We start from the raw sequence: 11,829 nt of genomic DNA on the forward strand, positions 1-11,829 counted from the left end.
TCTGGCTGTTAATTTTATTTCCCCCCTTGCCTTCCTGTCATAAACCACTCTTTCTTCTGCCCACAGATAAACCTCCAGTGTTTGGTGCTTGTAAGCGTCTGGATATCGAGTTAGAAATGGTAAGACGGGGCGCTTTTTTTCCATTAAATTAGAAACAGGAAAGAAAAGGTAGGTTTAGCTTCTTCTAAAATGAATGGCTCATGAGGTCCATTCCTGTGTTTCCCTCTGAGCAGTCTGTGCAGCAGGCAATAAAGATTTCTAGAGGGGAAACCTTCCCTTCTGCCCAGCTGCAGGGTGCACGAGCTCATTCAGCGGTTTGCTAATACAGCTTTCAGGCTGGAAAGAGCTCGTCTGGCCAAACCCCAGCACCAGTGCAGCAGTCTGGAAGCAGGCAGGCATAATTCTTTTAATTCTTTTTATCAGGCACCCCAGCCTGTTATCTGGTTAGCCGTTAGCTCTGCACTGCGGCCAGGATCTTTTAATGGACGCTGGGGATTTTGGAAGTAAAGACTGTCTGAGCCTTGAGTCTAGAGCAGAGGAAGCCGTGAGTTCTTGGAAATGCAATTCAAAGTCCTCATCCTTCTGGCTGGAAAGATGAAACCTGTGCTGTGGGTGTTGTAACAGAACATCCTTGGAAGGTGCATCTTCTTGTGGCTTAGTGTGATCCAGAAGGGAGGGTTTTATAGGATTGTTCATTATGATATATTGTATATAATTTTATATGATTTATTCCCCATCTCTCCCCTTAAAAAAAAAAAAAAAAAAAGTGGAAGAGGTCTAATATTAAGGGAAATAGTACTAAAAATGAACGGAAAGCCTTTAATGCTGTATGCTTTACAGATCTATCCTATATATAAAGTGGGAGGCAGTCCCATAAAGTGGGGTACACAAAGTGCCGCCGTACTGTGCTTTGCAGCCTGAATTTTAATACTGGCTGCTGTGAGAGCGGATTTAGATTGATGAAGGCTTTGGAAGAAAAAAATTCCATGTCGTTTGTGGAAGGAGACAACTGAGATTCCCTGTAGATTTCTCTGCCACGTGCTCAGGCTGTACATTTTCTAGGAGAGCAACAGGCGCACAGTTTCATGACCTGTTGTACTTAGTGGGCACATTTCTCCACCTGCCTCCCCTTCCCCACTGTCCTGATGGGCTCCAGCCACATTCAGCATCCCTTCGGATGACTTTAAACTCTTTCCTGTTCACTGCCTGCAGCAAACAGAGTCACTTCAGTGGGCAAACCAGTTCTGTATCCGGATTGAAATTAGGAGGGACCATTTTTGCTTCTGCATTTTGACAACATCATCCCCTTGTTTAACGACTGTCTCTTAGCAACACAGTGCTCTTAAGTGTTTCAAGCCTGCCAGCTTCATGGAGGGGAAGAAAGAGGGAGTAAGCCATGGGTTTTGCCTAGTTGTGTATGGAAAATGATGCAAAACCCATCCTGTCCCACCTCCGTTGCTCGTGCATATGTAAACCTCTGTGCAGTACAGATTTTTAGCTTCAAAAAATTCTTTAATCAACATTTTGCTTTTCAATTTCAGGCATTCTTTGTGGGTCCTGGAAACAAGTATGGGGAGCCAATTCCTATCAGCAAAGCCCAGGAGCACATCTTTGGGATGGTCCTTATGAATGACTGGAGTGGTAATCAGCACTGCGGGAGTCTGCCTGGAGAGGGGGTCACAGCATCATGGGAAACCTTAGATAGGAATAAATTATATATTTTAATAGTTGGATAGTGATTGTTGAAACCTCTGGGTACAGCTGAAAGGGATGAAAATGAAATGCTGTCTGCATTTCTTAGGCTCTATCTCAATCCATCTTCGATCAATCAGTAGAACCAGAAATTGCTACCTAATGAAGATTTATTTACTTATGAAAGAGCTAATATCAGTCTCGTTTCTTCTGGGCAGGGATGGAGCGGACCTGAGGATGGTGATTCTAACAGAGGATCGATTTCAGTGTCAGGAGTAGGAAAAGCATTTGGCAATCACAAATCCCTCAGTCTCTGCATAGATTTAACTCATTGAATTTGGCCCTACGACTGGCATGGACCATTATCTGGGTGTGAAAGCATTAACCAAACTGGGGATAAAAATACTGGTTATATAGGGATGGCCTGACTTGTTTTAATTACTGCTGACTTTTCTTTGTAATCTAGCTGGTCTAAGGAAATTGGTTTGAGGTCTGAAAGGGGTGGATTTAACTCAGGATGTGGGCATGATGGCTGGAAAAGGGTGGTGATAACATTTCCAATCCGTGTTACTCTTTCACAGGTGTGATGGCTGCACAACTCCCAGGATACATTTAACAGAATTGCTTTGAATTTTTTTCTTCCTAGCCCGTGACATCCAGAAATGGGAATACGTTCCTCTGGGTCCCTTCCTGAGCAAGAGCTTTGGCACAACCATCTCTCCTTGGGTTGTTACCATGGAAGCTCTCATGCCATTCGTGTTGCCAAACCCTGTCCAGGTTAGCAAGAGAAAGGGTTGAAATAAAGCAAAAGCAGTGCTAGACAAATCTCAGCAGAACTGGCAGGTCCCATCGGTAGAAATCACTGAGCTGTATCGCTGCCAAGAACTTTCTTCAAAGAGTTTACAAGTGTGATCCTGCTTCCAAACGTATGAAGGCACCCTGGGCCCTCCGCGTTCAAATGCTCATTGTTGTCACTGGCGCTGGCACATTTTGCCCTGAGCTGTCATCCTGCCTGCTTGAGCAGGGCAGAAAAATCACCTCCTTCAAAACACCTGGAAAATAAACTGATCAGAGAGCTTCTTGTTAGTGTTTGGTAGCCCTTGGCAGCCAGCAAACAGGGGAGAGAGAGGGGACTCAAGCCAAAACACTTTGTTTGAGCATTTCCAGTGGTCTGCATTATGTAGAGGTTTACTTAAAATTGAAAAAGATAATAAAGATTCTTGCACAGAACTCACTATCTTCTCTGTGCCTGCACAGGGAAAAGGTGTGCTAGCGCTGTATTTGGTTTAGATAAACATCCACACTGTAATGATGGAGAGGGCTTCGGGAGCCTACGTGCAGAAAAAGGAATTGGATTATATGGATATCACGTCTGTTCAGAAAGATCTTTAAAAGTGTGTGCATAAGAGCAAGCAGAGCAATCATCTGAGCAGTAACAACAGTGAAGTAAATGGGGTGTGCAGCACAGGCCGGTTAAACAAAAAGTCACTGGGATGGCTCGTGGAATTTTTCCTTTCTGTTTGTTTAGACTGTGGTGCCTTTTATATGCTTTTAGGATCCCAAGCCACTGCCCTACCTTCAGGATAAAGAACCCTACACTTTCGACATCAAGCTCTTTGTTGCCATTAAAGGTACGGCAATGCTGAGTGGGTTATAAAGCCGAAATTGCCAACTAAGGGATGCAGAACAGCCACGTATTTCAGACGGTTTTGCTCTTGGCTCCGCAGTTCTCTCTTTCCATCTTTGCCCAGATTGCCTCTGTCGGAGAAAGAGGCAAAGCTCTTCATGCTCCCCGTTGGCTGTGTAGCAATGCGTCACGGAGGGAATGCCTCCCAGAGGATGAGCTTATGATGAGGACCTCTGCCTGCACGGGCAGGGGTAAGCGGGGCATGGAAAGGCCAGATGTACGTGAGATTCAGATGTTAACTCGGCTCAGACCCCCGGCTCATGGCCCTGCTGATGGGTAGGTCCAGGTGTTGGGTCCTTAGTAGAGCAGAGAGTAGGAAATGGGCACTTTGAGACTACCCCGGTGCCATCTACACGCTTGTTTTCTATGAAACACTGACTTACTTATCGGAATAGAAAATATTATTACTTGTTTCCTGCTAGGGATTACAATGATAAAAGAAATCTCCATCCATCTGTAAAATCTAAAGACTCCAACATCATTCATCTAACACAAGCAAATTGCTTCCTTGCTTCTTATTTTTTATTTTCCGCAGGAGAAGGAATGAGTGCGCCAACTACTATATGCAGATCCAATTTCAAGGTAAGACTCCAGCATCTTTTATTTGTTTGAAATTTTGCTGATGCCATCACCTCCAGCCTTAGACAATTTCAGACACTGACTTTTGCATTAGCTGAAGATGAGGCCTGGTCCGTCCGTGCGTGCGTGCGTCCGTAGGGGACAGAGGGAGAAGAGCAGAGGGTGGTGATAGTTCACCCCTACTGAGATGGAAACACCTGAATGCTCGAGCACTGAAGAAGGGGGCAGCTCTTTCCGCTGCTTGGCTTAGGCTGCTCAGAGCATCGTAAGTGGTGTGCTCGTTTGGCTGGCAGCGGTGAGAGCAGAGGGAATTGCCTCTCGCCGTGCCGAGGTGCGGTACAGCTCTGCAATTGCCGCTGGGAATTTAGCTGCAGACTCACTGCTGCAACACGGCTGCGAGCCCGGGTCTGCCCCGGCCCCTCCGCAGGCAGCGCGGTGGCTCTGCCTCGGCAGGCTCATTGGAGCCAGGAGGTGTATGTACCAGCTGCAGGATTTCTCAATCAATTTTGTATTCACATTTGGCGCTTTGCATAGTAATTACCTTAATCAGTAAATCAGTAGTCAGCAGATCAGTAAGAAGGAGATTTTTCTATAAACTCATTAAAATACCGGACTTAATCATGGATCCTGGGGCAGCAGTGCTGGCCTTAAAAAGGAAGAAGAAGATGAGAAATTGCATCCAGCTGAAAGAAGAGAGATTTTAAAGGACTAAATTGCATGTTAAAGTATGTGTTTTATATGCACATAGCAGCTTCTGGTCATCATTTAGAGAGGCATCAGCCAGACCACAGTAACTACTGGGAATGCAGCTGCGGAGGTTGCTTTTAGGCTGCTGAAGGTTCCTGATCAAATAAGGAAACTTTTCTTTAGGGAGATGCTTACTAGCATCATCCCGAGAATGCAATACAGTCTGCGTAGGCTAATGTCATGCCAGAGAGTTTTGTCCTTCATTGCTTTAGCCTCCTCTTCCTCCTTCCTCCAGCACATGTACTGGACCATGAAACAGCAGCTGGCTCATCATTCAATCAACGGCTGCAACCTCAGACCTGGAGATCTCCTGGCCTCTGGCACAATCAGTGGACCTGTAAGTGTTTAAATAATGATAGTCACCGAGAACTGGTCAGCATGCCAAAACCAACTGAGTGGGGCTTTGGGTCTAAGCCCTGTTTGGTTTGAGCAGCCATGAAAATATCTGTAGTTCTTTCCTGGGCACTTTGGGCTAATGCTTTGGTAGCCCCAAAATTGCACTGAGAAGCAGTGGGTTTTTTGTCGTTAATGTTTTAGGTTTGTTTATTGGTTGGTTGTTTTTTTTTTTAATTTCTTTTGTGTTCCCTTCCCTAAGAACTATTTGAATACAGATCCAAACTAATTTCTGTGCACAAGCATCCGCACGGCCCATTTATACTGTATGAAGTGCAGCTTTTTTTACTACTGAATAGAATGTAAAAGGTGCATGGGTATAACTTTTAGTTTCTCTGATCCTACATGTTTGGAGGTAACTTCACAAGCCATTATTCTGCTCCTACTGCCTCGTGCACAGTTCTTGCAATGCATGGGTAAGGTACAGGCACTTGCTGAAACATCAGATATAAATCCTATTCTGAAAAGCAGCTTCAGGGTAAGTCGTTTCCCAGTTGGAATACCTATACTTCCATTTTGAACCTTTCTGAAGTGCTTTGTGTTTCTTCTAAACTATTGTACTGCAGACTGACATTAAAGACTTACAAACATTTGCCAGCTTTGCTCTTCTGAAGAACAAAATGTAAATAAAACTCCGAAACGTGACTACATAAAAGCACTGGATTTGTAGAAGTGCCCTCAATTTGTTTCCATTCTTTCTGTAGCAGACCCAAACTGCTTTTACAGGGTTTAGCACTATGTTAAACATGCCAGATAATGGCTGGAAACATGGCTGCGTACAGCGAACAAGCAATTAAAATGCAAAGGCAGGAAAATAAGCCAATGTATCAATGAATTCAATCAACAGCAAGACTCTGTTCTATGGAGTTAACATACTTGTGTGTGTACTTCCAGCAGCTAGTAGCTTAACGGCAGGACAGATACTAAAAAGTTGTTTATTTGTTTATGAACGCTTGCTGCAGGAGCCAGAGAGCTTCGGCTCCATGCTGGAGCTGTCCTGGAACGGAACAAAAGAAATCCCTCTTGGCAGCGGACAGTCTCGTAAATTCCTGCAGGACGGAGATGAAATCATTTTGACAGGTAATGGCTGAACAACAGCTCTCACGCTGCACTGAGAACGTTTCCATAGATCGATCCCAGTCGAGTGTGCGCCTGGCGGGGAATTGGGCTGCTCTGCACATACCTGCCACGCAAGCACAGGTGCTTCCATCCTACCTGTCAAGAGGCAAAAGCAGGTGGATAGAAATTTCCCTGTGATAAGTGCTTTCTGGATTAGATTATTTGCTTTGCTAAGTAGTTGATGGTCGTGCTCTGCCCATGTGGGAGTGCTAAAGGGATGATGGGGGCAGGTTTGCCTTTATGGGCAAATATATCCTGGGGCTCGAAGCAGGTGATGTGTTGTTGCCACCACAGTCCAAATTTGCATGTGGAGCAGAGCTTGGCAAATGCTGAAAAAAGTTACTTTGCAAATAATCTTTCATTTATAACATGGGCTTATTCAACGAAGTGTGTTGCAAATTAAACGTGGGAAACAGCATGAAGCCTGCCAGAGCAGCTGACCAGCTCCCCTCTGAAAAGGGCAGTGCTTGAGAGCTGTTTCATGCTGGGCCATAGTCTGAATTTTCATCTTGAGAGACTAAGGATTTTATGAATTGAAATCTACCGTGGTGTTTTGTGATCTAAATCTCACTCCTACTTCTTTTTAATCCAAAGCCTAGTGCAAAACAAATCTATTTTTTCCTTTCCTCTCATCTTGTCAGCCCCTTTGTGGCTTCGAGGTGGCATATATTTGGCAAGAACCGCCATGGGAAAGTTTTGATTCAAACCTACGTATGTCTTTGCTGTGTCACCTACTGAAGTTTTAGTGAATATCTTGTGGGATGTCGTGCACCATCAGATGAGACCCAGCCAGTGCCACACCTGGCTCTGAGCAACTCCATCACACTGATGTGACCAGAGAGTCTGCACAGAGAACAAAATGGCTCAAGCGATGAGAAAACACTGACAAATGTGACATAGAGCAGAGACAGTGTGAGTGACTAATGCCTATGCAGCAACCTGAAGGACACGACAAAGTGATGCTAGTATGTGTCCGCATACCTATGCCTGCTTAATCCCACCAGAACTTTCAGGATTTTTGCCAAAATAGTCTAAAATATCTCATTTTTTTCAGAAAGCTTTCTAAAAAAACCCAAGAAAGTTCTGGTGGTGATAAAAAAATATATAGATGGATGTATTCCCGTCTCCCAGTGATGGGTCTATAAGCGGTTTTGGTAGTACTGCAGCCAGAGCCCCAGTGCCTCCTGTCTGGCAGCCTATGCAATAGCTTTGAAAATCATGTTTCTGTGAGGTGCTGCCAGTTTTGCAGAGGAAGTTGCTGAGAAAACTGCAGATTGAGATGTACTGGAGAGAGCTGTAAGTGATGAAACTGAGGAGTCCCCAATACCTTTGACATCCTCCAGCCTCCCAGCAACCCCGCAACTGCTTGTGCTGCAATGTGTTGGCATCTGACGCTGCTCTCCATAGGCTTATTCAATGCAGAGAGACACTCTCCAGCAATTCAGAGTGCCACACTGGCCTTTGGAGTTGCAGCTCTTCCTGCTGTAACTATGCCAGGAGCCCTAAATTAGAGTACAGTTAGGTATTATGAACATCCCTTTGGACTTAGATGCTGACATCCATATTGGCAACGAGCACCTTGCAGTTTGAGAACCGCTGGCACAAAGTGGCCGGCTGAGGGACAAATGGGACTAGACCATGACCCATGCTCTTCATGACCAGAACAAGCTGCCCTCAAAGAAATGTTTTAAATCCTGAATGTCTTCTACCTTTAAGGATGGCACAATGGCATTGTTGTTAACCTGGATGAAGGCACCGTTGCCCCAGTGGGACAGTTTCATTTTAATCGGCCCACTGGGCTATTTCACACGAGCAACAGTTTGTGGTTGTAGGGATGAGGGCATCGCGCCATTCATGAACACAGGTGCTGCTGGGGCTGTCTGCTGGGACAGTTTGGGATCTGCTCCTATTTAGTGATGTACGGCAGATCCTGAGCTTTAGGGCACCCTTGAGGCAGCACTACTGCTACTGCATCCTCTCCCGAGGCACTGCCATTAGCTCTTGCCAAGCGCTCAACCCATAATTTCTAGTCTCCCATTTCATCTTTGTGTTCTTGCTCCCCTTGTGGGAGCTATTTCAGAGCCCTAACACATAAAAGGAGAGAAATATATTTTTTTTCCAAAGAAGTGCATGTCTGGGAGGGAGCATTGCACGGGAGGGTTTGCTGATGCTGTGCTGCAGCCTGTGGCAAAACCCTCTGTAGCTCCTCGGCACTCTGCTCCGGCCGACGCCGCTGGCAGCGCAGAGCTCGCTTTGTTAAACGTGCTGCTCCTTGGTACTGCTCTAAATTGTAGTTGACAGCGGGGATAACTAAACTGGACTGAAATAATAAGCCGGCACTCAAAGGAAAGCTGGCAGTGAAGCTTAATGAGACAAATGGAAACTGAGCTGAGCCTTAAAGCAGGTGTCTTGCTCAAGGATTGCTTACGAAGGAGGATTACCCGGCAGGTGCTGGGGTGGTGTCTGCGGGCAGGCTGTTACACAAGCACTTACAGACACCGCTGTCCTTGGAAAAACTTCACTTCAGTCTGGCAGTGAGAGCTGCGCTGTGGGTTGGAGCTGGCGGGGTCTGTCCTCGTGCTGCAATAACGTCGTCTGAGCTCACCCGCCCTCCTCTTCCTCAGAGGAGGTTTCCACTGGTCTGTGTTAAGGGTGGGAATTAGGGTTAGGGTCTGTTCTGTTCAGCTCCCTCTTGGCTTCTCCAAGGCAGCTGGTTTTCATCCTGTGCAGGGAAGACAACATATTTCATTATTTTAAGAAAATGCATCTCCAACTATGAAATCAGTCCTTAAAATACAGCATATGCTACTTGTGTCCTTCCTTTGATCAGCTGTTGTAGTGGAGAGCTACGGTAGGTCTCCTCAGCTGTTTCTTCCCAGAATAGTCTTCCCAGATGGGCCAGAAGCCCCTGGCTGCGTCCCCTCCCCTCCTTCTGCTGCAGCTTTGCTAACGGCTGCTGTTCCTGGAGCAGCTCGGCTGGCCCGTGGCAGCAAGAGGCGCTGCGGGGTCTCCGTCCTAATGTCATGTCTCCTGTCACGCCGGAGTAAGGAGATATTGAATCATCCTGTAGCTGGAGATGTTGTCACAGGCCGGCAACTTCAGCAGCAGTCAGCAGACCTTCAATGCCTGTTTATGTAACAGAGGATAAATGCATATTTTGAGTCAGTTGCTGAGTTTCTCATGGAACTAAACTACTTGATTTTAGCGAGCAAAACAGATTTTGTAAGGGTAGGTCCTGCTGTTGGGGGGGGGTTAGAGATCATCTTTCTGGCTATAAACATCCCGCTGTCCCAAGAGCAGTCCTAACGCTGCAGAAAGAAAATCCTGTTTTACTTTATTAATTGCAAGGCTGGGCTAGGCAACGAATCAGCTTGCCAGTTAGATTGATGCTGCTGCAGGTTAGATTTGAAAACAGAAATATTGTACATCTTGCTTGCTCTTTGATCATGTTCACTGAACTTGCATATTGCTGTGTTTAACATTTTGTGCTGCTTTTTTCTTTTTTTTTCTGTGCCTGCGCTCCTTGAACTCTTCCAGGTGTTTTTTTTTTTTTTTTTACTCCTCATCGCATTTCTGAAATGTTTCCACTTGTTTTTGGTCTCTTTATGCCTTTATTCACTTTTATTGCTGGTAAAAGCCTGCTGTCCTTACAGAACAAGCTGTCTGTTGTTTTCTGGCCCTAGGTTACTGCCAGGGCAACGGCTTCCGTGTGGGATTTGGCCAGTGCTCGGGAAAAATCCTTCCAGCGTTGTCAGATCCATGAGGACTAGAGTAAGAGGACATCCAAGGAGGACGATCTCTCCCCCCACCTCTAACAGCCATGTTGCTTTATTCAGATTTATTATTTTTATATGAGTGATTGGAATCTTATTATTTTTAATTATGAATAAATATCTTAAAGATGAATATGGCTCTGGTGTGATAAGCAAAGGATTTCAATGCTAGCTTAAAATTCTCGGAGTAAGAATAAGATGACTGAAACGGAAAGTGATATTCTTAACTCTTCTGTTATATTAATAGTTTTTTCATAATTATAGAAAGAGGCTTTCAAGTAAACATAAATATTCAGAGTACTAGGTAACAGCTGAGATTGCATGCTGACTTCTTTTTTTCACAGTGTTAATATGGTGGAGGTAAAATCCTGAAGGTGAGTTGCGTATGGATGCTAAAAACTTGTAGACCGTCTAGAGTAAAAGAGAGTTACATGACTATGCCCTAAACTAATTTGTAACAAAGCAATTTGCCAATGTGATAATCAATACAACTGAAAGCAACGGGAAAGCAAACCAAAAAAGTGCTAGACAAACTACCAACCTTTTAAAGTAGTGAAAACAGAAATTGTACTGTATGAAAAAAAAAAATAATCCCCACAAGCGACTAATAATGCTGAACAAGGCTCAGATGTAAACCCCTGCACTGTAGAAAGAAAATCTGTGCAGGCTTTGGAGTTCAGCCCTTACACTGCAGCACGGATGAGTTCCTGGGAAGACACCCCGGCAGGTCACAGCCTACGGCTGCTGCCCTCCCCTTGTCCCGGGAGCGGGCGGGCTGTCCCTGCTCCTCCTGCCCTTACGCAGCCAGGGGCAGCTCTCCGTGTCCCAGGACACGGATTGATGCCAGCCCTGAGCTGAGTCTGTGTTGGGGCAGCCCTCAACAGAGAGCATGGAGATACCTCCTGCACCTTGCCCTGGCTTTACGGAAGGGAATTCCCCATTTCTTTCACCCTGTGCTCCAGCTTCCCTGGGGCCAAGGAAGGAAGGTGAACTTCATGGCCGGAGCGATCCCCAGGAGCTCACCAGCGGCAGTCACACCTTGTCACCTAACAGGGGCTGCGGTAAGAGGACACCGAGGATTCAGACCCCCTTCCTGCACTCCTGAAAAGCATCTCTTGCCGTGGCATCCCCTTAGCAGGCAGTAAACAAAGCCACATGCCACTTCTCTCAAGTGTAAAGGGCATCTGCCGTCTCCCGCTGGTCTACAAATCAATTTAACTCTATGGCCAAGTGCCAAATCACATCAATTAGAGGATATTACTGACTGAAGGAGCTCAGGAGACCGGATAATGAACTCTGGTACAGTGCGAGGGGAACTTGTTAAATATTTGCTTGGTCCTCAAAGTGGAGAGCCTGATGAGGCTGCCGGCTTCGAGCAGCAACAGTGGGATGAGCGTGGGCTGCTGCTTTCCCACGGCTGCCCCCTTGCTCCTCCCAAGCTCTGCCAGGTAGTTTTGGTGGTGTGGGCCGTGCTGGTGTTTGATGTCATCCTGGGGAGCACCCAGTGCTCATTGGGAATGGGAACATTTTGGCCACGCAGGAGAGAAAAATGAATTTGAAATTGAGATTAATGAAAAAATGTGGCAGTGCAGATAAATCACTGCTAACGGGGCGTGTTCACCGAAACAGGCTCTCTTCCAGTGTGCAATAATAATAGTCTCTTTAAAGAATGATACTTGGAGGACCATCCACAAATCAACTCAAATTTTTAGCCTAAGACATTCCACTACCACCAGGAGGGATGACCTGGCCAGGAAAACAGTGGCTCATTGTTGTTTATCAAGGAAAAGCCATTTCCCCTTCAGGTTCTTGTGGGAACTCGGAGTAGAACTAACAGGC

The 11,829-nt window shown here is 45.8% G+C and overlaps 1 protein-coding gene across 1 annotated transcript in view; it reads left to right on the forward strand.

Annotated features, from left to right (window-relative positions):
• FAH (fumarylacetoacetate hydrolase (fumarylacetoacetase)) overlaps window positions 1-10,003 on the forward strand; it is a 17,031-nt gene extending 7,028 nt beyond the window's left edge. The window contains exons 7-14 of the mRNA XM_009886103.1: window positions 67-119; window positions 1,542-1,641; window positions 2,339-2,469; window positions 3,248-3,323; window positions 3,915-3,961; window positions 4,941-5,042; window positions 6,061-6,178; window positions 9,901-10,003. Of these exons, the coding sequence (XP_009884405.1) occupies window positions 67-119; window positions 1,542-1,641; window positions 2,339-2,469; window positions 3,248-3,323; window positions 3,915-3,961; window positions 4,941-5,042; window positions 6,061-6,178; window positions 9,901-9,980 (707 nt within the window). The 3' untranslated portion in view covers window positions 9,981-10,003. The remainder of the gene's footprint in view (window positions 1-66; window positions 120-1,541; window positions 1,642-2,338; window positions 2,470-3,247; window positions 3,324-3,914; window positions 3,962-4,940; window positions 5,043-6,060; window positions 6,179-9,900) is intronic.
• The last annotated feature ends 1,826 nt before the right edge of the window (window positions 10,004-11,829 follow it).

Source organism: Charadrius vociferus, unplaced genomic scaffold (assembly GCF_000708025.1).
Source record: "Charadrius vociferus isolate BGI_N301 unplaced genomic scaffold, ASM70802v2 scaffold365, whole genome shotgun sequence".
Lineage (NCBI taxonomy): Eukaryota > Metazoa > Chordata > Aves > Charadriiformes > Charadriidae > Charadrius > Charadrius vociferus.